The sequence below is a fragment of the Copidosoma floridanum genome, unplaced genomic scaffold (assembly GCF_036245765.1).
Source record: "Copidosoma floridanum isolate Cflo_tuat_1 unplaced genomic scaffold, Cflo_Japanese_pri ptg000006l, whole genome shotgun sequence".
Lineage (NCBI taxonomy): Eukaryota > Metazoa > Arthropoda > Insecta > Hymenoptera > Encyrtidae > Copidosoma > Copidosoma floridanum.
The window spans coordinates 20,877,446-20,903,157 of NW_028321883.1; the positions used below are offsets into that span (position 1 = coordinate 20,877,446).

General features: G+C 43.6%; 3 protein-coding genes across 4 annotated transcripts in view; 1 reads left to right on the top strand and 2 right to left on the bottom strand.

Annotated features, from left to right (window-relative positions):
• Positions 1-29: 29 nt before the first annotated feature.
• On the bottom strand, positions 30-3,335 carry LOC149375585 (dynein axonemal heavy chain 6-like). The gene is made up of 14 exons (XM_089598784.1): positions 3,256-3,335; positions 3,086-3,176; positions 2,876-3,008; positions 2,616-2,805; positions 2,406-2,547; positions 2,101-2,340; positions 1,858-2,014; positions 1,712-1,802; positions 1,450-1,639; positions 1,201-1,370; positions 601-1,002; positions 302-533; positions 85-234; positions 30-38 (listed from the first exon to the last, which is right to left on the bottom strand). Exons 1-14 carry the CDS (start codon positions 3,333-3,335, stop codon positions 30-32), a joined length of 2,277 nt encoding a protein of 758 aa, XP_089454910.1.
• A 1,095-nt stretch (positions 3,336-4,430) lies between these two features.
• On the top strand, positions 4,431-12,499 carry LOC106639465 (uncharacterized). The gene is made up of 15 exons (XM_014353101.3): positions 4,431-5,389; positions 5,506-5,942; positions 6,256-6,514; positions 7,241-7,640; positions 7,726-7,975; positions 8,044-8,149; positions 8,215-8,439; positions 8,584-9,091; positions 9,178-9,593; positions 9,665-10,097; positions 10,199-10,608; positions 10,712-10,775; positions 10,838-11,095; positions 11,166-11,513; positions 11,582-12,499. Exons 1-15 carry the CDS (start codon positions 4,877-4,879, stop codon positions 12,196-12,198), a joined length of 5,244 nt encoding a protein of 1,747 aa, XP_014208587.3. The 5' UTR covers positions 4,431-4,876; the 3' UTR covers positions 12,199-12,499.
• A 3,608-nt stretch (positions 12,500-16,107) lies between these two features.
• The window catches only part of LOC106639464 (uncharacterized), a 378,265-nt gene continuing 368,660 nt past the window's right edge, over positions 16,108-25,712 (bottom strand). Inside the window, exons 15-24 of one of the 2 annotated variants that reach the window (XM_089598472.1) lie at positions 20,262-20,709; positions 19,132-19,420; positions 18,564-18,639; positions 18,302-18,475; positions 17,651-18,049; positions 17,402-17,545; positions 17,103-17,316; positions 16,876-16,992; positions 16,565-16,768; positions 16,108-16,466 (exon numbers count right to left, since the gene is read on the bottom strand). In XM_089598472.1, the coding sequence (XP_089454598.1) occupies positions 16,189-16,466; positions 16,565-16,768; positions 16,876-16,992; positions 17,103-17,316; positions 17,402-17,545; positions 17,651-18,049; positions 18,302-18,475; positions 18,564-18,639; positions 19,132-19,420; positions 20,262-20,709 (2,343 nt within the window). In that variant the 3' untranslated portion in view covers positions 16,108-16,188. Of the gene's footprint in view, positions 16,467-16,564; positions 16,772-16,875; positions 16,993-17,102; positions 17,322-17,367; positions 17,546-17,650; positions 18,050-18,301; positions 18,476-18,563; positions 18,640-19,131; positions 19,421-20,261; positions 20,710-25,712 lie in introns of both variants that reach the window. The other variant, XM_089598471.1, reaches the window with a different exon arrangement.

Below are 25,712 nucleotides of genomic sequence, written 5' to 3' on the forward strand. Positions count from 1 at the left end.
AGGTTGCTGGAACAAGTTGATTTTTATGTTTAATGTCTCTGTGGCCAATTTACAATGATTGACGAGCGTATAATTATATGGTACCGCGACTTCTTCGTTGATGTCCTGGACTTTGTCGATAAGCGCGCTAATGTCCTTCTGTATTTGCTTGTTGAACCTCGTGATGAGCTTGGTCCTCTCTTCGAGGCACTTTTCGACCTCGAGCCTCAGGGACGTAAAATAAACGCTGATACCCTAAACGAGCGTTCATTCAATTTTGTAACCGAATGAGGGGTAGGGTTTCTTCAAAACAATTAATTACCAAGTAGCACGTCATGTCCTCCGGATCGACGCTTATACCGTACTCGCTCATGATATCGTAAAGATCTTTAACGAAGTCCATCTGGTTGTCCATGCCGTCGAGCTTTTGCTGCACCCTGTCGATGAATTTTATGTACTCGACGTATTCCTCGGTAGACACCGGGTCCGACTTGAGGAAGTCTATGGCGTCCGTGGCTTCCTCCCGAAGCGAGAGAACGCGCTGTTTTCCCAGCCTAATCGAAACAGTTTTATCACGTACATTTTGTGATAAAGAAAAAAAAAAAACAAAAAAAACCCTACTCTGGCATGACATTGGCGAGTATCGCTTGTTTCTCGTTGGTCGCGGGCAGGGCGCACTCCTTGAACCGCCCGAGTTTGACGTAAAAGATCCCCAGAGGTTGTTCGTCGACGGCGCTGTTGATCTCTTGCTCGTCGCAGCTGAGGCGGTCGCACCAGCTGCGGAAGACGTCGCACTTGTCGTTGGCGCGGATCTCGCTCTCCTCGAGGCTCCTGGCTGCTTTGTAGCTCGCGTAGATGTGGGCGAAGCGCGCGCAGTAGCGCTCGGCCGCCTTGAAGTTCGTCTCGAGGATGGATTTGAATTTCTCCTTGGAGGCCAACAGGTGGGGGTCTTCGCTTATGACTCGCGGGAGGTTTGGCGGCTCGCTCCGCACGGGATCCTCGATTTTGTTGTTTATCAGAGGTCTGCAACGTTTTTGCAAGAAGCTTTTAGTTCATGCCAATCGATCGAGTTAATCTAGTTGAACCATTTACACGATGGAACGAAAACAAATTTTTCCAGATGATGTTTTTAATCAAAATTATTAAAAATGGATCGACTTTTTTTTTATAAATCGTAATCGCCGGTCAACCGATCGAATTTTATTTATGTTTATACCGAACCTCGTAAAAGGGTGAAAAAGCTCGTCTGAGAGGTATGGCTTGATATCAACCAATGTTTCCTCCCAAGTGTCTTGTAAGTTCGTAACGACGTGCCAAAAGACGTTTTCGTGGGGATCCAGCACGACTCCAAGCTCCGGATCGATCATCAAATCTACCACGAAGTAGGGGTACTAGAAGGTTTATGTTTATTTTCCCTTATCAAGTGTTTACCATTAAAACTACAACTAAAAGAAGAAAAAACTGGTGTACCTGTTCCTCCGCACTGGATGACCTGGGCCTCGAGCTCTTTAAAGTATAACCAACGCTCGCGTTCTCGAACTCGCTCTCGGGTGGTAGGTAGCTCGTGTGCTTCTCGAGAATGCTGATCAGCTCAGCGTAGGTGTTGCGCAAAAAATTTTGCAGCACAAACAGCTGGTAGTAGTCGACCAGGTAGATTAAGCTGAGGATTGGATTTTTTGTCTCATTGCGAAACGGTGGGATTAGAAATCGTTGATCGGTCGCTATGTTTTACCTCGATATGCGGAAACATCTCTTGCGTTTCTTCACTTGATCGGTGTAGCTCATCTTTAATACGCCATCCTTTGGCATTCTCACCTTGCCCCCTGATGGAAAATTCTTCGAGTATTGCTCGTTTGGACGTTGTCCTTCTTTACTTACCGATTTTTCCAAGCACCGTTTGTTGTAACGTTATGTTCGAATCGTCGGGCGTGTACCCGGCTTCGAGAAGGGACTTCAGAGACGCCTCATTTATGATACTCTGCACAATTGATCTATATTCGGTCAATCGGTCCTTTATGTATTCCAGTTTGGCAAACTTTTAGAAAACAAGAAATTAAAATTCAATGACGTTTTTTAGCTATTAGTACTTTTTTCGATAAAAAAAAAAAAAAAAAAGCTAACTTGAATCTCAACAAAACCAAAGAGCGGATGATTCTGCACAACTGAAGTATCGACCAGTGAGGAGTTTAAAAATCTGCAGCACAACCCTTTGATTTTCAATAGAACGTCGCATAAAATTCCGTCGCAGAGAAACAGATTTTTATTGAGGTGATCCATGGCGCGTTTGACCTTGCGATACATCACTACTTTTTTCCACACGTAAAATGACTTCCACTTCAAATAATCCTTAAACATCTTGATCTATCGATTTTTACAGACAAAGTTAAAGCAAATAAGTAGTTTTTCACCGCGAAAGTTTGCATTACCTGCGTAACAAGCTCGTAAAACCTGTACTCGCGTTCCCATTCAGCTATGGGAGTGAAGGTTACTTCCGTAGAGCTGTACTGCGTGACCCCATCGGGGCTCATCGTCATGTAGACCTTGCCGATTTTTTTGTAGGGCACCACTCTGCGAAAGAATTCACAAAAAAACGCACGAAATTCGACAAATACCTAGAGAGTCACGATAATAGTTACTTGAGCGCGTAGGGAGTGAAAAATTCCGACGATCGCTCGACTCCGTAGACCATGTAGTAAAAGCCGATCTTCGGATCGGACCTCAAGTTCTCGATTAACTCCAACTGATCGGCAAATTTTACCTCGGCTTTATTCACGGCAACCGGTACCACTTCCTCTTCCAGCACCTTACCCTGTGTCCTTGCGTGGACTGGATCACCGAAAAAGGAAACTCATCAACGCCCATCGAAAAACAAACTGTTGAAGTAACACACACGTACTTTTCAGAGGCCTCTCCTTGATCAACCGATTTTTCCTCGGAGTCTCGTACGGCTGGTCCTCAACATCCGGTACTGGATAGTACGGCTTGCAGACCAACCGTTTGATCTCCTTTTGCTTTGCCAGAAAACCTGTCTGCAAAAACAAGCACAACAGTGCCACTATAGCCCAAAATCGGCAAAAGATCGGTCCGCGCGCGCGCGTATATTTACAAGCGGCTCCGGTGCCTCCTTCGCATCCTCAACCTTCTCGAGAAACCTTTTGTGCGGCAGGTGCAGCTCGTACTCGTCTTCTCGCTTGAAACTTGAAGGAAAATTCGCGGCGATTGATTATTTCTTACTCTCTGCATCCACATCGGGATGAATATTAATAGACCGCTTACTCTTTGTGTCTCCTCAGCGGATCGTGGCGCAATTCACCGGCTGACCTTGAGTCGTACCTGTTACCCCCATTGTCCTCCATGGACCCACCTGTGTGGTGCGATCTTAAAAAAAAAACACCCCCTCGATTCGAATGAGATGTACCGGGAACTAACCGATTTTCGCTTCGAGAGACGGATGGGCGCTCGAGTGGGTTAAGACGTTGAACGTCGGTATATTTGACGGAAGGACTGAAGTTGGCTTATCGACTTAACAAATGAATTAGGTATCTATCCTCATCGGAAAGGGAAGGAAAGCTATGATCGCGAGTATAGATATTCCGGGCGTACCTTTTTTTTTTTTTTTTTTTTTTTTTTTTTTTTTTTTTCGTTGGCATGTAGTCCGAGAAGAGGGAAAAAGCAAACGGTTGGTCGGAGGGAGGGACTTTCAGAACTGGGACGGCGGCTCGATACTGTGTACGAGATCATCTCCGGCACGGAAAGCTCGCTTGTGATGTGCGTGACACATCTGGAAAGTAAAGTGAACTCCAACGTGATTTATTTACCGTTCCCCTTTTTCTTTTCTTACACGAGTAGAGGCACTACCTACTCGTTGAAATTGAGCTTACTCTATTTTTTTTCTTTTTCATAGATCGACTGTGATACAGGACCTTCGAGATCGTGAATAGCGATGTTATTTTTGTTGGAAATTTTTTGGCAAATCACTCGGGCGAGTATTTTTATGACGTGGTAATGAGTGAATCCGGAAACTCGCTCTGGTGATTCACGAGGGGCTCGTAAATTTTCGGGGAATTTCCGGAATCAAAAGAAAAAAATAATGACGACAAATCTTAAAATTAAATCAAAAAAAAAAAAAAAAGTCTCGACAATTTTAATCCACTTAGTTGTAAATCAAGTGTTCCAATATTCAAAGATCATCAATTCGCTTGGACCGAATGCACGTACCTATACCTCGAACTCCTCGGCTTCTTAATCCACTAGTCTAATTTTTAAAATAGTGCACGCTAATGGTCGTGGCTGTGGTTTCAAAACACACGCACCCAGCGTCACCCCTTCTCGCGTCGCTCTCTTCTGGTTTCTCAACGAGTAAAGTTAAAAATAACCAATTCAAGCGCGTCTACGGGCGCTCCACTCGTCGTTCAGTTAACAACCGAACGCTCGACGAGAAAAGTCGTGTATGTACATACATCTCCCTGCACGTGCTCCGCGAGCTTGTATAACACAATGTACTCCAAAGACCTACTTTTCGACAGTTTGATCTTTTTCACCGTGTACATTTTTTCGTTTGAAACCCTACTGTGATCCGTTTTTCTTGCACAAGTGGCTGTGATTACTGCTGTGATCTGATTGCGAGGAGAAAGTTATACATTCATTCTTAGACGGTACTATAGTTATCTTGAAGAAGAAATCGGCTATTTGTATGCATAGGTGCTTTTCGACACAAGTAATTTGTTTAGCGAGTACTTTTCGCTGCGCTACTTAATTGGCTTCTCTGATTTACGTGCCAAATTGAAAACTATAGTTATTGCCACGGTCCACTGTTCTCGGTCATCATGAAACTGACGGAGAAACCGTGAATAAATACACAAATTGGCATCTGAAAAAAAGTAAAGAATAAAAGAAAATGACGAATCCATCCGAGGTCGTGCATCAGTCGTTGGCGGAAAAGATAACGACCGACACGCTGCGCAAGATCGCCTCCAACGATGAGTACGACGAGAACGAGATGGTGTGCGTGGCCGAGTACCTTTTCGGGATGTACGAGTGCTCGTTCGAGAGGCAGTTTGGTCTCATAACCAGCGACGATCCGTCAAAGAGCGCGGCTCTGGAAAAGATCGGTAAGATCGATGTGCGCGACACGCCGTTCTTTGCAATCTATAACAAGGGCGTTAAGCACTGGGTGTGCTTTGCCGTGACTTACCTGTACAGTTCGGTCGTGGTGTTGTACAAGGACTCGCTCGGCGTGCCGATACCCAACAAGCTGAGGGAAGCCATTGGGGATAGGCTGAGGGATGAGAGGAGCGTGAGGTTCGACAGTCACAGGGGAACAGAGCAGAGTGACGAGAGCAGCTCGGGCCCGATATGCCTGAGGAACTTGCAGGTGCTGATCAAGGGACTCAAGTCGGAGATCATCAAGGTCAGTGGGGTTTCATGATAATTTTTTTTTACCGATCAATACCGATTTCGATTCATAATCGTATCGGTACTGTAATAGAACGTATGAAACTTTTGATACATATCCAAATCGTGTAGGGTCCGCTGATAGAAAAGTTCCAAAAAGTGCGCTTCTGCACGCAGTACGGAGTGCAAAGCGTCAAGAGGGAGTTCCGGCTGTGGCTGCAAAAGTACCTGCTCTCCGGCCTCGAGGAGGTGGCTACCGATCTAATGAGCGACCGAAGCTACGAGATCTTTAGGGAGAGTCTCTGTAGTTTTCTTGAGAGCTGCACCAAACTTTTAAAAGAGACCTTTGTCCTGTCGAGCAATTACACGTCTCTGCTGAAGACCGAGGCGAAGAAGAAGGACCAGGATCTCAAGTACGAGTCGGACCACAAAACGCTAAAGGCTCTGAAAAACGCCAGAAACAACTTTTATGTCAATTCTGAAGTTGCCAAGAGCATGAAGTTTGATAAGAACGACTTTATTGATCTCGACAACGGGAACAGAGTTTACAATCTTGACATACAGGAGAGGTAGGTTCTCGTTGACTTACCAAATATTGAAAAAAAAAAAAAAAATTTATCTCGCGAGATTCGTCTCATTTTTTGTTTGAAAAAGAAGTTGTTCAACCTTTTACAAATTGCATGATTAAAATGGCCTTTGGTGCTTTTTTGGTCATTACCTCGATAGACTAGACCATTGAAACAATTAAGTATAATAGAGTATACAAACATGTTTTACATTGTCGATTCAGCCACCGAGTCCCAACGATCTCTGTAAATTAAGAGCATAAATGTAATAGCACGCATGTAACCACCTATTTGGTAATGTCCCCACAAATCGCAGATTTCCCGAGCAGATGCAAAAGTTCACCAAGATCTTCGCAGTGCTGGCCCAGGCCGAGATGAACGAGGAGCTAGAGAGGGCCCTCAGAAAAGTCAGCGATCTGTTGCGACTCGATTACGAGAAAATAAAGGTCTACTTTGAGCAGCAGAAGTCGCCGAGGCGACCTGATTTCATGAGGGCTGATGTTGAGCCGCCTAACGTTGTCGCGGTCGTCGAAAAGGCACTACTGGCTGTCAAGTCTAAGGCGAAAGCAAACAAGGTCAGCAAGATCAGAGAATATAGACTATATCCTCTTCAAGTATATAGGAGCTAGGCCAAAGCATTGTAAACGATAATGCACACGTTCTTCCTATTTTACGTGCAAGATAACAAGCCTCACTCCCACACACCCACTTTAATTAACGATTTTTTAATTTTTATTGGCAAAACTTAGTAGTTCAAAGTACATATAGGCCACCGACGAACCCCGAATCGGACCGATACCTTACGAACGTTTTGTTATTTTGGGTGACGAAGAAAAGCACAAGTCAGATTTAACTATTCCCATGAGTTATGCTTTTCTTCGTCCACTTTTTTGGCGGATAAAGAAACACAACTCGGATTTCTCTATCTCATTACCAACGACAAGATCTGAGTTGTGCTTTTCTTCGCCACCCAAAAAAAAAAAACGTCCGTAGGGTTTCTGAGCCACCAGTTTTCTCGAGAATAATCGTCCGCTAAATGGCGCTGATTGAAATAAACTACCGACGACGAATCCCGAGTCCACCCAATATATACTCAAATAAAAACGTCACAAGCTCTCTCGATCACGATCTATCCGCAATGTCCGCGAAATTAATATGGTCAGAACGTATAGAAAAAATCGATTGATACATCGTTCTGCAGATGACTAAAAAAATGGGTATGGTTTCGACCAGAACCGTGAAAGTTTGTGTGCCTCGGCCCTCGAGTGAGCCTCAATATCGATGTATATCCCCCCTTGCAGACCAAAGCCGACTCCACCGACAAGAAAATCAAAGACTGGGACCGGCTGTTGTCCGAACTCGTGCTCGACGCCCACGCGGACGAGTCTACCAGTGCGGAGGAGCTCGCAGCCCAAACACGGCGCATCCGCGAGTGCCTGCCCCTGATAAGCAAGTACTACGACGAGTTCTGGTCCACCCGAGGTGCAGCGCAAATCAACGAGTTCGCCAAGGCCTGCAGGCAGACGGAGAGGGTCTTCGACGTGGACAAGCTCTGCGAGGCCGTGGCCGTGATGGACCGGGCCAACGAGCTCGCGACCGGTGGTCACAGGCTGCGCGCCCCCCAGGTCTTATCCATGCTGGTCTTTCTCAGCTGCTCGAACCACTCGCGCGGCAAGCTCTGCCAGATCGAAAGTGGCGAAGGTGAGATCGAGCGTCGCTGTACAACATAGTTTTTTATATAAGGACTGATGGTTTAAATCAATGGCTTTTGTTGGCTTTCCTGTAGGGAAAACGGTGATCGTGTCGCTACTCGCGGTCATGATGATACTGCAGGGCGAAAAAAGCGTCGACGTGATAACGAGCAACGCCGTGCTCGCGCAGGAGGGTGTTGACAGTCGCAAGCTGTTCTACACGATGTTCAACGTTAGCGTCGCCTCGAACGCACCAGACAAGACCTACGCCACCGGACCGAGAAAGTGTTACCTGGCGGACGTTGTTTACGGAAGCATAAGCGACTTTCAGTTTGATTACCTGAGGTAGGAATTATGAAACGTCAATATTGTGGAATTGCTGATGAACATTACCTCTCGCGCATCGATTTTAGAGATACAGCCGAGGGTTTGGGGACGATGAGCGGCCGGCAATTTGGCCGGGTTATCCTGGACGAGGTGGACAACATGCTCGTGGACAACGGGCGTCACATTGCCAAGGTAATTTAATTTAAAAAAATTGCAATACTACTGGGCGATTTTATATCAACAAGTAATTTCTCAAGATATCTTCGCCGTTCCCCGGAATGGAGAATCTCAAGTACATCTATCTGAGGATCTGGAGCGAGCTGCTTAGCGTCGAATCCGACCTGATGGACGACTTCCAGGATAAGTTGAACGGCTTCGCTGACGTACGGAATGCCAAGGAAATGGCCGTCCGTGAGTTCGTCAAAATCTTCGATTCGTCCATGGTTGGACGCACGGAGGAAAGGATAAAGGCTAATTTGCAGGTGAACTCTAAGAAAAAAATTTCTTTCGAGGAATACTATAGTGTAACAAAAAAAAATTTATGTAGAAAATAAAAACAACGAAGCATATCCGAATCGCAAACGAGTGATCTAATCGAAACTTTTCTCCACTGCCATCTGCCTTAGGATCTAGACCTAAAGTTCGTCCCAACGCACTGCCTGAAATACGTCTCGAACATGATACCGAAGTGGATCAGCAATGCAATCCGCGCCCGCTATTTCATCAACGAGAACGAACAGTACTCCCTGAAAGAAATTAACGGCGAGCTATCTATCGTCCCAGTGGACTACAGCAACACCGGTGTCACTCTAAAAAACACCGTCTGGTCGTATGGACTACACCAGTTTGTCCAGATAAAGCACAACGTACGCATAACTCCCGAGAGTTTGACCAGCAGCTGTGTCTCGAACTACGCCTTCATCGGGAAGTACGGTTACAGGATTTTTGGGCTGACTGGCACTTTGGGCTCGAAATCCGAGCAGCTACTGTTAAGTTCCATTTACAGCGTCGACTACGCCAGGGTCCCTACCTACAGAAACAAAACATTCAAGGAGTTAAAGGGTATCGTCGTGCCGGACGACGATTGGAGCTACGAGGTCACCCTCATGACTGTCGGCTTAATACGCAATACCGGTCAGTTTGGGAGGATCCTTGTTTTTACGTTGATGAAAATAATTGAACGTAGTACTAAGGTCCAAATCCTATTGTCTTTCCACTAGGCCGTGCGGTTCTGATAATTTGCAAGACGATAGCGGATTTGATGCAACTAGAAGAGCAGCTCGCCTCGATCATGAGCTCGCAGACGTGGTGGGACTGCAAGATCCAGTTGAAAAAATTCCAGGACGAGGAAACGGCTGACGTTACCCGTGAGACCGTGGGTCCGGGTGATGTAATAGTAGCGACCAACATTGCTGGACGTGGGGCTGATTTCAAAACTTCGCGCGAGCTCGAAAAGAACGGTGGCTTGCACGTGCTCGTCGGTTTTTGTCCTGACAACGAGAGGGTCCGCGAACAGGCGTTTTTCAGAACCTCGAGGCAAGGAAATCTGGGTTCAGCTCAGCTCGTTGTTCGCGAGAGCGAAATCAGAAAGCTGGGCGTTGACACGAGTGATTTGGAAAAGGTTGACTTTGACGAGGTACGTGTGCGTGGTGAGATATTGGGTTATTGTATGTGCGTTTTTGTAAACCGAATTCTCATCCCCACTAGGTAAAAAGGAGAATCGATATCATCGAAAGGGAAAGACTGAACGACATCAAGTTATCAAAGGTCGATGTTCTTCGGTATGAGGACACGCTGTTCATGCTGTTCTCCGATATGTGTCAGGAACTTAAGAACAACAATGTCATCACGTGGGGCCACTCGTACTTGATGAAGGACCTCAAGGAGTTTTGGGCTTTTTGGCTCGAGGACCAAAATTTCGAGGGCAAAAAGTATTCTCTGAAGGACGCGAGCTTCATTTTCTTCCAGTTCAAACATCACGACGTGACTAAAAAAATCGTCGCTGGTACGATATCGCAGAATCCGTACTACGGTGTTCTTCAAGCTGACTTTTTCTTAAAAAACGACGAGATTGAGAAGACAAAGAACTCGCTGGTCAACGCCGTATGTATGTGCAAGAACGCCAACGTCATGTATCCTGGTAAACGGATTTTTGTTTTACTTTGTTATTTCCGTCTATGAAGCAATGGTTTTTTTTTTTTTTTTTTTAACAAACATCAACTTTACTCGTGGCCTTTGCAGCGTTCATATCTTTATTCGACTCAACCCTGGAAGAAAAAGGACCCCTTTTGCCGAGATTCAAGAGCTTCTTGTCCAAGGTGTTCGCGAGTAAGCCCCAAAACGATGAAAAAGTCCCAAACTTTGCCGTTGAGCTCGTTGAATACCTTAAAATGGCGCACGCCGGGTTGACGGAAGAGATAGACTTCATGGAGACCTACTATTTCAACGACGATTACAACTTTGATTTCAAGCGTATGCTCGTCAAGCCAAAAGGCAAAGAAAATTTGATGGTTAAGCACATCGCTGCCAAGCTCACATGTCTCAAGGTGTATAGCGGTAACGTCGAGCTGTTGCTCGAGGCTCTGGACGGCAGCGATACGCACAGTTTAGCCGTGAACAAGAGGATAACGGATTACTTGAAAAATTTTTCGGTGATTACTTGATCTTCCATTCAATTACAGTTAACTATTTTACTTCAAGGCGTATACTTAATTTACACTGTTTTTTTAATTTTTATTCTTATGGCTTAAAAAGCCGGACACCAAGGAAGAAAAGCAGACAAGGGAGCTCATGTCCGAGGCAGAGGTGTCGGAGTTAGGTAAGCATCCCTGGCTTATATTTTGTGATTTTGTCGACTATGAACTTGTGTAATTATTGCAGGTTCAAAGGGTTTGAAAACAATTTACGGTCTGAAGAGAATACCCGTCGTGCCCGACTCGGTTCTCGATAAGGAGCGCAAACAAATACTGGGCGCACTGTCTCTGATCGCACGAGCAACGGCTTTTCCACCCCTGAATTTCGCAGTAGCCAACGTAACGAGTCTCATGATAGCTGAGGCTATCGCCTCGGTTGTGCTCCAATTTTTCAAGGACAACAACAACATCGACGATCTCGTCGACAAAATCGAGTACCTCAAAGGTAACGAGAACTAAAAAAATAAGCCTGGTTACAGATAGAAACAGGTGATCTTATCTCGCTGAAATCACAGGTAAAACGCTGAACTACATAGTGAGCCTGATGACGTCCGGCGCCCTGAACCACGACGTTTGCGTAAAAATATTCCTGCGCATGGTCAGGTCCTACCGTGAGTCGTACTACTTGCTCGAGCGCTCGTCTGACAACACGAGACTCCTCAAGTCCGTCAATTCGACGCAAATCCTGCAGGACGTCAAGGCTGTGGAAAACAGCGCCAATCTCGGAGCGTCCGGGTGGACTAGACGGATACGCGTACCTGAGACTTTGGCCCAAGAGTTCTTCGAGAGCGGCGTTGATGGCACGATCGTGGGTTCTCTCGTTGAGTTTGTCGTTGTAAAGGGACCGGCTGTTTTGGAAAATGGTGCGGATGATCATTTTATAATTCAATGCTAAAAACAAAAGTACTATGAAATCCTTCTTTATGTACAGGTAATGGCGTAGAGGAGAAGCGGAAGACTCCGAAAAAATCCACCTTTTTCCACGCCGCGGCAAAAGGTGTCCAGGGCATGCCAAGGGTCGAGAAGTATCTCTCCTCGGTGGCACCGAAAAAGTATGGCGGATCGTTCGACGAAGTGCGCTTCCAGTTCCCAAAGAGCGAGAGCCTCATGTCAACCGTATGTCTACCCAGCGAGGCTTGCCTAAAAAATACACCCTACTCGTCGATTGAGAGATCTCAACTGCCAGCCATCTCTATGCTAAAAAGGGACTATCGAGGCCTGCGCTTCGTCTCCAGGGTGGAAGCGAGTGGAGCGAGCAAGAAGTCGTACGTCCAGCAGCAGAGAGAGCTGCTGGAAAAGGGCGAGTTCTGGCAGGTGCTGAAGAACGAGGTGGCTGAGATAATAGCCGTGTCGCGGTTTTATCAGCTGAATCGGATGGAGTACGCCAACTATACGACACCCATTGTGCAGATGCTGCAGTACTGTAAAGGCGACGACGTGCTCGGAGCGCCGGAGCTTACCGCCAATGTGCCGAAGGGCAGGCTCATCAGTCAGGAACAATACAACTCGATCGTGCAGCTCTTCAAGTTGAAAGCGGAGGTTTCGTGATATGGATATGATTTATTTGATTGCTGTATATATGTATTTTATATTTTAATTTATTCTTGTTGTTGATAATTGTGGATAATCTTTTTTTTGAACTGTTGACTCGTTGAGAAATCGTTAATAGATGATTTGTTAATAGATCATGGATTATTTTGTATTAAATAAAAGTTATCTCGTTATAAATAGTTATTATTGGTTTGAGTTCAATACATCATGTGTTCAAACCAATAATAATCAGGATGTGATTGATAATTGTGAGGAATGAAAAAAAAAAGAAACTAATGAAAATTTTCGCTACAAAAGGCACCCAATATAGTATATTTCATAAAGTAATAAAATACATTGGTGTTAGAAACAGTTACAATACTGAAAAATAATGTGTTATCAATCATTATGTTATTTACACTTGTTGTTCTTGTTTCTTATCTCGACAACGTACAAGATGCTACAACTTTTAAATTCGAGCAAAGATCGTCATCGTCGTCTACCTAAACCAACCAAAGAGCACTTCAATCGAATAAATATCTATACTTAGAAAAAAATCATGTGTTAAAACTTGCAACAAAGTGACTATCTCGTAATGGGTAAATTAGGTACCGCGACAACGTCGTTACCACGTACGACTTTTATTTATTTCGCTATTATGACAATCGTACGATCATTAATATTATAATTTATACTTTTTAAAGTTTGAGTTAGCAACTTTGATGCACATAGAAAAAAGGAAAACAGTACACTGTGTATATTTACAAAATAGAAGGAGGATAACGAAGATCTGGCTCATTTGTTTGAAGTTTTACAAGGATCGCTATTCGGTCTCAAAATTACTCTACATTACGCATAGTCTGAGAGAACAGCTGTATGGCATTTCGTTACATTAAAAATGAATTCTTTTTAACGACAAATTTACTCTTTATTAACTCTAAGTATTAACTAAATAAAACTCGTTGCAAAATCATAACACTAATTTAATGTTCGGAAAAATTAAGCACGAAGTAAAGAGTAAAACTACTAATAGTCCTTATAAAAATTTCATTTTTTATACATTGTAAATTTATATTCGTTCATAAAAAATAATATTTTAATGCGTGTATTTAGAGTAATCGTTATAAATGTATTAAAAATATATTTACACTATTATTATATGGTGGAAAAATGTAATTTGTGGAAAAAGCAAGTTGAAGAGTGTGTGTGGGAAATGAGAAAGGAATACAAAGCGAAAAAGAACCAATGACGGTGAAGATCCGTACGCAAAGCGCTTGCATTCTCGCAACCGGTCAGATGCTCCAAATAAAGCGATGAAGCAGTTCAGCTACGGCGAGATGAGGGCGTCAATTCGGTATTGCTGTTCTTGGAATTATTTTTTATTACACACATACACAAACACTACCGATGTATCTTTTAATGAAATCATTTTTATTACAAATAATTTATCGTGTAGTAATTTTGAGACCGAACGCGATGACAACTCGCATCGAAGTTTACATTAGACGATTACGGGATTAAGTTGGTGATTGGTCGAAGCGAAGGTGAAAATCAATGACTCGACCAATCACCGATAATCCTCACAATATACATTAAATGCACAATTATTGCATGAATTCATATAATTTTTAAGAAATTAATAATCTTTTGTTTTTTTTTTTATTTCATCTGAAAGCTAACATTACAATACAATAATATATGTATACGGCGAGAAGGTTTACAAATGTTTTATGTGTATATGTGTATGTAACTGTGTGTCAAAGGCTCGCTGCGCGTTACATTATTTTTTTAATTTCTTCTTTACTCTACCACTCTGTTTTCTTATCTTTTTTCATAAGAAAATATATAATCGACAGATTAAATAAAAATGAGACTTTGAGAGAAAGATGATGATTAACAATGAGGTTTCGCGTGGAGGCAATAGTGGGGTGGACTCAAACGCATGTACGTATATTAAAAAAAAAAAAAAAAAAAAAAAAAAAAAAAAATTGTAATAAATGCAGCTTTGTTTTCGGTCGCTATCCTCGAGATATAATCGCCGATATCTGGGCAGACCGTTACTATTTGTCTTCAATTGTAATCAAATTGAACCAACGAATTCTTTAAAGTGATCAATTAAAAGTATAAACGCTTTTTCCCTTTCTTTTTCCGATTAACCGTTCAAGGGAACGTCTGTTTTTCTCCGAATTTCCATCGGTCCGCGTCGTATCATTTCCACCACGAGTCCTTTTAAGGGTTGAGCTGAAAAGGACTTTGTACAAAAATATCTCGTATCGGAGGCATTTGAGTGTAAATTAGACGGGAAAAATCGAAGAGGCCAAATTTACTACTTCGCGTAATGTACAATCATCGACTAAGAAGGGGGGAAAAAGTAATTTTTTACTAAAAGAAAAACGTTTTTATTCTTTATTAAAGGCACTGGCTGTCTTAGAAGGAGCTTACGAATCATATTTTTCCTTTGCTCGTAAATCTATGTGGATCTAAGCTCATCAAAAACTAGCCTAGCACCGAGCAATTATAACTAACAAAACTAAGGAAGAGGAAGAGTTGGGGGGGGGAGAAGCGAAATTTGTCTTATATTTATTTACAATTCGAGGCAGGGGAGGGGGGTTGCGTATCAAAAGCTATGATTTTGATGTGTATGAAACGTTGCCATGAGTTTTTTGTTCACGAATTACTCAAAGGGGTTGAGAACTATGATGATAATTATTATTATTCGTAGCAATCATAATAATTAATAATATGATTAAAAATAAAATAATTATTATTTAATAATAATATACACAAGATGGATAATCTTGTTTCTTTATATATATTATGTCTTGAGAGAAAAAACGAATAAACTAAATTGGAGAAATTATTACTACGCGCTTGCTTACTGTATAATGTATAAAACCTCTTCTTTCGTATATTACAATATATTACAAAATTGGTACGTGTTGATTTCAATTCATTCTTTTTTCCGGTTCGATCGATAAAGGAACGTGTGCGTTCACTTTAGACTCTGACTCTTTTTCTCCGAACATTTCCTGCACTGAGATGAGCGTGTACGTGTGTTTCTTGTATGCGTAAATATAAATTCATATACATTATACTTATAATCATAGTTCATGTGTACAAAAATCGTTAAAGGCAAAAATGCAAAAAATAGCGTGAATTGACACTATGACGCGCTATTGTTACGAGTCGTGTATAAAACGGAGGCGATCTTTTTTTTTTTTTTTTTTTTTTCATGTTAAAAAAATATTTCTAAATTCCATGTGTCAAGGACTCGGATGCTCCGAATTATATGTAGGAATGCCACTTTGTGTTACTCTGCAACTTTCTTCTTTAAATCGCAACTGCGGTGCTTCGCGCAGTGATTAACTTAAAGCTGTCAATTACAAGAACTAGTACTTAACCGACGGTCCGCTTGCTGTACTTTTCTTTTTTTATTAGTCGTTTAAATTGAAAACTTTTCATCCATTGGTCAAAAGATTATTTCAAAAAAGTAAATTGGTACTGCAAATACGCTTGTAAACAGCGGCACGTATATATGATTTCTGGTTCAAAGAGAAGGCAATCATCGATTGTACGATGTGAAAATCCATTTTTTTTTTTTTTCTTTTCAAAAATACGAGTAGAAATATTGAAAGAAAATAAAATCATCTTTAGTAAAAACGCAAGCCAACCGCCCGTCACGCGAGAATACAACCCATGTATTTTTATAATATGCTTATCCATATAAAAACGAGGGGAAAAAAAAAGAAAAAAATCACGTCCGCGCAACGTGACCGACTCCCTCTTTTCCCGAAGCATCATTACCGTAAACATATATATTATGATACATCTAGCGAGCGTGCAGTCGAAACTCTTGTATACGCGAGAAAATATATAATCTATCATGTATTCATGTAATATATATATATATATATATATATTTGTATAAAAAAAAAAAAAAAAAAACTTTCAAACGCATCTTCACTCCTGACAGCGATAAAGTTCTGCGGCTGCGTCCTCGTCCTCGTCTCAGAGATTGACGGACACGTCCTGGTCGTAGGGCGCGAGGTTAGCCTCCGAGGAGGAGGGCGAGGTAACTGAGGAGGCGAGACCGCTCGTCGCCCCGGAAGCCGGTGACTGGAGTTGCGGCGTCGAGTGACCGGTAGGCGGTAGCTGCGACGTCGGCGAGTCCAGGCTCGTGTTCCAGTGATGATGGTGGTGATGATGGAGATGATGGAGTCCCCGATCGCCACCACCCTCGCCACCATCGTCCGACACTATCGAGATGTCGGCGATTATGCCGCTCTCTGAAAACACAAATAATCATGTCCATCGGCGTTTTTTTTATTTTTTCTCTTACAAAGAAAACAATCGGTGTTGGGTAAAAGTATAATCGACAACTCACCGACGCTGCATTGACTGTTGAGCGTGGTGCTTCGGTGGTGGAGCCGTGGACTGGTGTCCAGGCCCAAATTGAGAGTAGTCGGGGGCCCGCTGCTGCCTCCGCTACTCGACGACGAGCTCACGGATATGACGCTGTGCGGCCGCCTGTTGCAGCGACCCGAGTCCTCGGTGCTCGAGACCGCTATCGAGTTCCTGAACCTTGGAGCTGCTGGCGAAAAATCAGGATTTGTAGTTTATGTTGTTGTTGTTGTATTTTTTTTTTTTCAATTCTTTTTTCTTAGGTAGAGTGAAAAAATGTGTGGTCGTACGTACTTTTGGACAGCTGAGCCACGCTGATGGAACGATCGTTTATCTGATCTGCACTGGGCCGTATGTCCAGGCACGGCTTGTTCCCTATGCCCATGCTCGACATTTCTGCCATGCGCACTTCTGCACGTTTTAACACAAGTATATAACAGTCAGACCTTTTCTTTGATCACGCAATGGAGAAAAAAAAAAAAAAAAAAAAAAAAAAAATACCAAGTACGATTAAACGTCACCTCTGTTTTTGAGCGCCTGCTTCCAAAGTAAATTGCTAAGCTCCTCGGTCCAGGCCCTCTTGATTTCCTCGCTGGCGCACTGCAGCGTGTAAGTATCGCCGGGTTTTCTCTTGCGGAACCAGATCTCGAATTTCGTGGGCGAGTCGGCTATCACGGCCGTCAGTCCGATGTCCGTCGTCTTGATGCTGTGCTTGTAAATGTAGATGTCGAGGTTCTGAAACACGCGTGTAACAGGATCACGATAAGCTACCTCACTTGGGAGGTGGTGCGAAAGAGAAAGAGCGTGTTTTCGTTTTTACCTTTCTATCGGGGAACCGACGAGCTTTGCTGAACAGAATGAGGTCCTCGAAGAGGAACACCTGGCGCAGGCACTTTTTCCCCTTACCCTGCCAAACGAGGAACTCGTTTTGCCGCAGCAGTCTACCCTGTTCCTTGACGTTCACCTGAATACAAGTGAAATTGGTCAATTTTTTTTTCTTTTATCATTTACTAGGTATGTACGGATGAAAAAAAAAAAAAAAAAAATAGATGCATTGGACGACACCAACATCACAGTCGCGAAGCGAATCCATGGCGAGGAGGTCGTTGCCATGCCTGAGCTGGAAGCGCACCATCTCCTCGGCGGACCTCAGCTCAGCTTCGCCCTCGACCATCGGTCTCTGGGCCTCAACGCCACCGTCCTTCTCGTCCTTGGCGTCGTCCGACTTGCCCGCGGCCGTGGACAACAGCTGCTCCGACAGATCGGTGCCCGCCTTGACCAACTGCTGGAGCAACAGGGCGTACTTGCCCATGCGCTGGACCGGCTTGAGGAGGTAGCTGGCCAGGTCCATTTTGTCGCCCAGTTCCAGCTGCTTGGCTTTGAAAAAGGCCGTCCCGTACTCCGCCATCAGCGAGTCCGAGTTTGGCTTGTTTTTGTTGTACAGCGCGTACAGGTAGAACTTCTTTTTCTGCGGGACACGTGTTTTCGAGTGAGTTGGAAAATAAAATTTGCAATAACGATCGGTCGCGCGTATGCTACAACTTTTGTGAAACGGCCGAAGCTTTGGAGGAAACAATAATCTCGAGTGTGTCTGTCGTTAAAACGCCCCACTGATGGTGGAAAAATCTACAATTGTTTGGAAAAAAGGTAGCTATCTCGCGGTTCTAAAAATAGACGCGCGGGCGTATAGATAACACAAGCGCGGTATAATATAACTCACATGGCGTAGGAAGCACTGGCCGACCATCATCGGCGACTGCTCGCACTGCTCGAGCTCGTTAAGGAAGTACTGGCTGTGGAACTCGTAAATCTTTTCGACGTTGCCGAAGATTACGTTGCGCTGGCCCCGCAACGACTGAGGGATATCCTCGCGAAGCAACTCCGGGATGTAGTTCTGGAAGTTGGGTTTTATCATAATACACATATTATACGTGCATACAATTTTTGGTAACTGTACATTACGGTGTCCTGCACCTTCTTACCTCTATTATGTACTCGAGGGATTTCACGTAATCGCGCTCAGTCTGTATCATCTCCCTCATTATAAGTAGTATCGTTCTAGAATGAAAAAAAAAAAAAAAAAAAAAAAAAAAAAAAAACACAAGAACAAACCGCATTATTATTATTATTATTTCGGTCAGTCGATCCTGCATAAAATTACCATACAACTTTTACCCGATTCATCCACCAAACGAAACCTCATAAATTATATTGCTCGACGAACAAGTGTAACATAGACACACACACATTATGTTTTCTAAAAGAGAAAGTGTTGTTGACGGACAAATGTGTATCATAATGGTACATAATGTACACACTTGTTCATGCATGTGGCTCAGCCAAAGTGTATTTATTTTTATTCATTTTTGTCTTCGCTCGCTCGCACTCGAGCGCACTCGTATTATCAATTTTCCATTGGCTGCGTTTTTAATACAACTGAGAGGTGTGGATGTGCGCGCGAGCAACAATTCGAGCAGCTCCATGAAATTTCGTCGGTGGCGTCTTGGTGAGGAAGAGAGAGAGAGAGAAAGAAAAAAAAGAAAGACTAACTTTTTGGCCTTCATGCCGGGCGCGATGCTGGGCGCGCGGTGCAGGTGCGAGTTGACGGGTGGCTTGACGAGCCTGCGCTGGGGCTGGGGACTCCTGGGGGGCGTCCTCGGTGGCGAGCAGCAGTCGAGAAGCTGTTCGGCGCTCTCGCGCAGCTCGGCGATGTTGTCCAGGAGGGCGCGCCCGTTGCCGGGGCCGGCGCTACCGTGGCCAGAGCCGTTGCTGTTGCTGCCGCCGTCCATGGGCCCGGCGTAGGACGCGCCGCTGCTGTCGCTGTCGTCCCAGCTTGCACCTGTACATACAAGAGGTGGGGGTTCGCAAGAGCTTTTCAGATTTTCTTTTACGGTACGAATTATAAACAAAAATGGCACTCTTCTGTCTATATGGAAGAAAATTTTTGCTTTTCAAGATTTTCACTGAATCAATTCGCTAAACACGTGTTTCTTCATTATTGTCATTTTTTTTAGGAAAATTAAATCTTTTACTGTTACGAGCACTAAAGATCGACCAATTTATTTTTCCCACTCGTGTAAATCGCTCACAGCGATTTCCATTATTCAAACCAAGCAAAATCGATCGATGATCTCAATTCTCAGTGCTTTTTCAAAGTCAGGTGTAATAAATCAAAAAGTATAAATTTGTCTAAAAAAATTATTTGTTCATGGGTTATTTGTTTCTATTTTATTTATACATGTTACGCCATTTTACATAGCACTCGACGGCTGATTATGTTTGGGTTCTCTCTCACCTTGCTATCATTAATTACACTTTGCGTCTCGAACCCCTTGCTTTTGGGGGCCATACCGAGATCTTCGCACCTACCGGTGAAACTACACCAGCCTACATCTATCGACTGAGAATAAAATTAGCTAGTTCAAATAAAGCTCGGTCAATTAGTTGTTCTTACTCGATTAAGTTACTTACAGCGATCTTTATTTATACCCAAGGAGTGAAAAAAAAAAAAAAAAAAAAAAAAACAAGAGTCAAGCGAACTTAATCGAACAAACTGCAAACACAAATAAAAAAACAATTTTTCCCATGAAGGCAATAGAAAGAAAGCGACCGAAATTTTTCACGGTCGTGTGATGGCTATGAGTTTCATTATCGTTGCATATGTATATGTATATACTCACGCTTGGTAAGCGAGTCGTCCCAGGAGTTGGCGAGATCCGAGGTGGCGGAGCTCCTCCTGCGCGCGGGACTGCCGGGGGCCGAGCTCGACCTCGCGATCTCCAGCGCCTCGACGCACTTGGCCTTGGCCAGCTTGCACTGCTCGAGGAGCACCTCGTTGCCGAGTTTCTCGGCCAGGGCTATCATCTCGGCAAAGTGCTCGGCCGGCAGGGGCGGTCGCGCTGCCAGGAACTGCTGGGCCCGACGCTCCCCCACCACCCGAGCCTCCTGGGCCCACTCGTACGCCCGGTCCTGCAGGAGGCAGCATCGCGACGTGTCCTCGAGGTACTCGCGCCTGTCCTCGAGCCGGGCCCCGAAGCCGCGCAGGTGGTGCTTCAGGGAGCGCGCTAGCTCGCGCAGACCCGAGGCCGAGGCCGCCTCCGCTAGGTCACCACCTTTGTCCAGGTGTCTCTGTTGACAGACCAAAGGAAACAATTTTATTCCCACCATACGCCCAAATCTCTACATCGACCAAACCTCCGTCCCGTTCATGAAATGTCCAATATAAAACCAACCAAATCGAAACAGACATGCAATAAACCTAACATATATACGTCACGCCCCGTCGTACCTTATACATGGGAGCAACTCACTTAATTGATCCAAAGTGCTGGCGAAAAGAGGAGTCAAATGAAAGACTAGAAAAATTGCCTGCATCGTGTCCCTTATTTACTTTTATCGCTCGGTCATTGATTGACAGGCGTGACTGAGACGCGCTGCCATACAATAAGTACGACGGACACGTGGCTGTTGTGTATACGCACAGGAGGGGTTTTTATCGGTATATCGGACGGGTAATTTCGACTGTCTGTGTCGAAAGAAAAGCCCAAGATTATACGGTATGGATACACGCGAGTGGCAGCAATCGATACGCTACGGATGATACAGTGAAAAGGGATGTTTACACGTGTAGGTTTCCTCCTTTCATGTTTTTTTTTTATTTTATTTATTTTTTTTTTTGTCTCTCGTAGACACACAGAATTGGCGTGAGATACTTCTCGTTACGCACCGTGACGTTTCAAGTCGAGTGGTTTTGCGCGCGTTTCTGCTCTCGAACAACTTTACACGCTGATGGGAATAGTTTGCACTTTCGCGATTTTTCCTGCCGATCGCGCGGAGGAAGGTGTCTTTCGTCGTTACGTTTAATTGCTCGATTCATTCGCGACGATTGCGCGTTTCGCGCTTCAACAACACACTCAAGCCCCAATATTTACAAACCACATATGTGCTCGCTCGCGGAGACCGTGAAAATTAACTTTGCCATTAAACTTGCCGAAAACATGAATGTGTACGCTCGTCGCTTCGTACAGCCGAGCAATCAACTTTTCACGGAGCTCGTTTGCGCGCGCGTCGTCGAGCTCCCACCGTGTATTTTTGTGTACGTGTGATATACGTATATGTATATGTACACGAAAAAGATGCACTTTCGCAATAAATTTAATACTGTAGATTATTTACAAGGGGACGACGTCGGGGTTCATTGGACTTCCTCGCACGTTGCGTCTGCGTATTTATTATTATTTTTTTTTTTTTTCCTTTTCACTTCCGGTCTGTTGTTAATCCATAAGTCAATGCGCACTTCTCTCGTCCGAGAGGGGAATTCACACCCGTATAACAACGTGTGCAGAGGAAATCGCCAAATGGAGCTAATATATCAATGATCATGAGAAGTTTTTTTTCTTTTTCATGCCCCTATGCGCGTGTAAAAAAGTAAACGCTGCGAGCTGAAAGTGTTTTTTTTTTCTTCATCATTGCTAGTACAGTGGCATGAGTGTATATGTTTTCCTTTTTTCGAACTATATACGTATACATGGTGAGTAATGGAAGAATTTGTTGTGCTATGATGGATGATGCGCTATTTTTTATACAAGCTGGTATTCCTGTCTGCTGATTCATTATGTACGTACATATCGTCCACTTTTATCTGTACCTACAATGACTGAGCGCAGTTTTTTTTTTAGATACTGCAGGCCTTCGTGACAAAGAGTTATAGAAAATCCGTAGTTCTGTAAATTTATTTATGGTGTACAAAAAGAAGGAGAAGAAAAAAAGTTGAGCTTCAAAGTAGGACAAAACTCCCACGCCAAGCACCATCAACATGAGCCTCTCGATGTATACCAATATTGGACGTACGTATCATCGTCACACTTGCACTTATCGTCACGTGCACCCAGTAATATACTGGCACACACGTGCCACGACTATCCTACACCTACCCCGAAAAAAAAAAAAAATACAAAGTGCGCTCGAGACACCGTCTTTTATTTTCGTGGCCCTTGTTTGCCAACTGCTGTCGCCTATCCCGTGTACCCATTGCCCATTTAACGAAAGAGCCTCTTTTGTCGATCTTCACGAGTTCCCCCCTTGGCTGTCGTCCTTTATCGCTAGACACTCGGTGACTGCACATAACTTTCACCGATTATTTTTTATTTTACTCTTGTTTTGGGTGCGCGAGACGATGGATGTGTGAAAAGGCTAAATTTCGCGAACAGCCAACTCGTTTTTCAACCTATCAATAATCTGTTAGTACTTTGGCTTTTATGAAACGCGGTTCAGCGATTTTCGATTAATTTTTCAAGATATCATGAACCAAGGTGTCACATCACGTGCTGTAAATTTTCAATGCATTGCACAAGACGTTCGCTTTTTTTTTTTTTAACTAATGAAAGTTAAAAGAAAGAAAGAAAAAAGGCTATTAATGAACAATGCCCAGTCACTTTGGGCCAGATTCAACTTTTTTTACCCTGCACTTGGATGTAACAAGTGATACCGAAGCGATTAAAATAACTCGATTCGTTTAGCGGCAAAAATTTCAACCGTCCAAGGTTCATTAATCAAAATTAATAACGCGACTTTCTCCCCTGCTCCTGATGCTAAGGACAAAGAAAAAGCCGAGGGTAACTCTCAGTGAGTAAAACACATAGTCACCCATGCTTTTCGAAATTTTTCCCCCAAACGCAATCAGAAACCAAGAGAAACTCGTGGTAAGTATCCATAAAAACCTTTAGAGGCGAAGAGGTGTCTATTCTCTGGTAAGTACAGCTCGAAGGATTTTCCAAAGCGAGGACGAGACAAAGAGCGCGAGTAAAGGAATGCGCTAGGAGGACGCGAGCTTCTTTTAGCTCGAAATATCCTTGCGCATTTTCGGACTTTTACATTTTCCGAGGGTCAGCGGAATTTTCTACAGCTTTGCAGTCGAGTCTTTTTGCATTTCATAGCTTTGGTTAATGATGGTGATTGCATGAAAATCACGGACAGCCAACGCCTGTGTACGATTCCGCGTAGCTGGCTTCGAGTTCAATCAACTCGCCATTATTTCCTTTTTTTTTTCTTTTTGCAAATCTCAGATCGGACCCTACATCGAGCATAGGTGGGCAAAATGAGATACGGCGTGTCCCGTACAAGCGCGCCCGGTACAATATATTATCAAAGACGCGCGTGGGCGACCGGCGATTGACGCGCGGAACGGTTTCTCGCTCGGGCGTAATTACAAGGATTTGCGTGTGGATTGTACAGACGCGCGTTTTGCCTTTTTCGTTTCACAGTGTGACTCACGGTCGGGTCGTCGACTTGGCCGGTTTGTGGATCCAAGGATTCGATTTACATTTTCAACGGAATTCCATTTCCAACGGAGTTCGACAAGAAGAAGTGGGTAGTGCGTGGCCGAAGGAGACGATTTCATTCCATCGGTTATGTTCCGAAAAAAAAACCATCATCAAACCTTGGCAATCTGGAAAAAGTATCTCTCCATGCCGTCCCCAACGAAATAGTTGGGGCGCAAAAAAAAACAAAGTTTCGCAGAGAGCTCGCAATTAGCCGTTTGAGTCGTAACAAAATTATCCGCATGAGTGAGCAACGCGAGTAACGTGCCGTCGTAGCGACACCCTCGCGCCAGCATATTCATTAGCGTTTCACCGTCGCCACCATTAGTCCGGTATACCGATGTAACTTTAAGAGTAACGCCAATGATATACGTATATATAAATATATATGTATCCTGGTGGGATGGTACCATGTGGTTAAAGCATAAGCTGCTCCAAGAGAATAATTGTGTATTTTATTAATCCAAAGGTAATTTATAATGTCTTATCAAAGAGGGTTGTCGTTGGCAATAAGTGTGCACATCCGAAAAATGGGGTCAGTCCCAGTGAAAGTCAGACTCGCTATAGACATACGTGTACATACGCACGACTGCAATTCGTCACCCGGCAAAATCACTTCCTCAATTTATCTACGTATGAATACTTGAGGATGAAAAAAAAAAAAAAAAAAAAAAAAAAAAAAAAAAAAACATCAATTCCGGCGTGAAAGTCAACGTATGCATATGCCTATAATGTTCAAACACGAATCAACTTTTGACCACACGGTTAATTGCCGTACAGATAAGTGCGTCATGAATATAACGCGCAATAAACACGACTCGAGAATCAGAGGATGGACGCTGACAAGTAGACAGGAGATATAGCTATGCAGTGGACTCGGGACACTGGAGTGACGTTGATGATCTTGTAACGAGCGATCGATCGCGTGGTGATCGTATTAGTCAGGAAAAAATCAAAGAAACGCAGTGTGGGTTATTTATATTTATTTTTATTTTTTTCGAGTACACGTGGAGTTAAAAAGATCAAAGCCGACCTCGTTGCAACAGCAAGGAATAAAGATGCGAAAATTTGCCTTATCGACGTACCTACTTAAATACGTCATAACGAGTTTCAAAGTGGATTCTGATTAAAATACTAAAAATTGCATCGAACTCCTTGTATGTACTTTCATACACTTGTATCATAATGCACGCAAAACACGTTACGCGGAAAAGTGTCCTCGAATGGCTACGAAATCCAACCGATCTCTCGCGTAATCGTTTGTATATAGGTATATACATTTCTCCCTTATTCTCCTCGTGCGTGGACGGAACTCAATCCAACCGGTTCCCTCTTCTTTCACCTCATTTGTATACGATGTATACATATACTTGTGTGAAAGATGTAATCTTTCGGAAAAAGTTCAAGGCAAAGTGAAATATCACTAGAGCGCGCGGTGCTCGATTTTTAGCCGATTGTTGCGAAAGTTCGGTTGTGTTACGAGGGCAGGTAATGAAAAACACGTTTGCGAAAACTGGTTTTTCCCTATACTACCTGTACAGGTTTTTTCGCTTAGAAATTAACCCTGTGTCGACGGTACTTTTGATATAGGGTTGTATAATCGTGTACTTGACAACAATAGGTGCTCATGAGTAGAAAATCGCACGAGACAAAATGCAACCAAGAGAAAAAAAAAAAAACAAAAAAAACAAAAAAAAAAACGGAAGGGTCAATAAGTGCATGTGAGTAAAAAAAAAAAAAAAAAAAAAAAAAAAAAAGAAGCCGAGAACGGCGAGTCGTCGCGGTACAAAGAGCAGCGTTCATACAAAACAG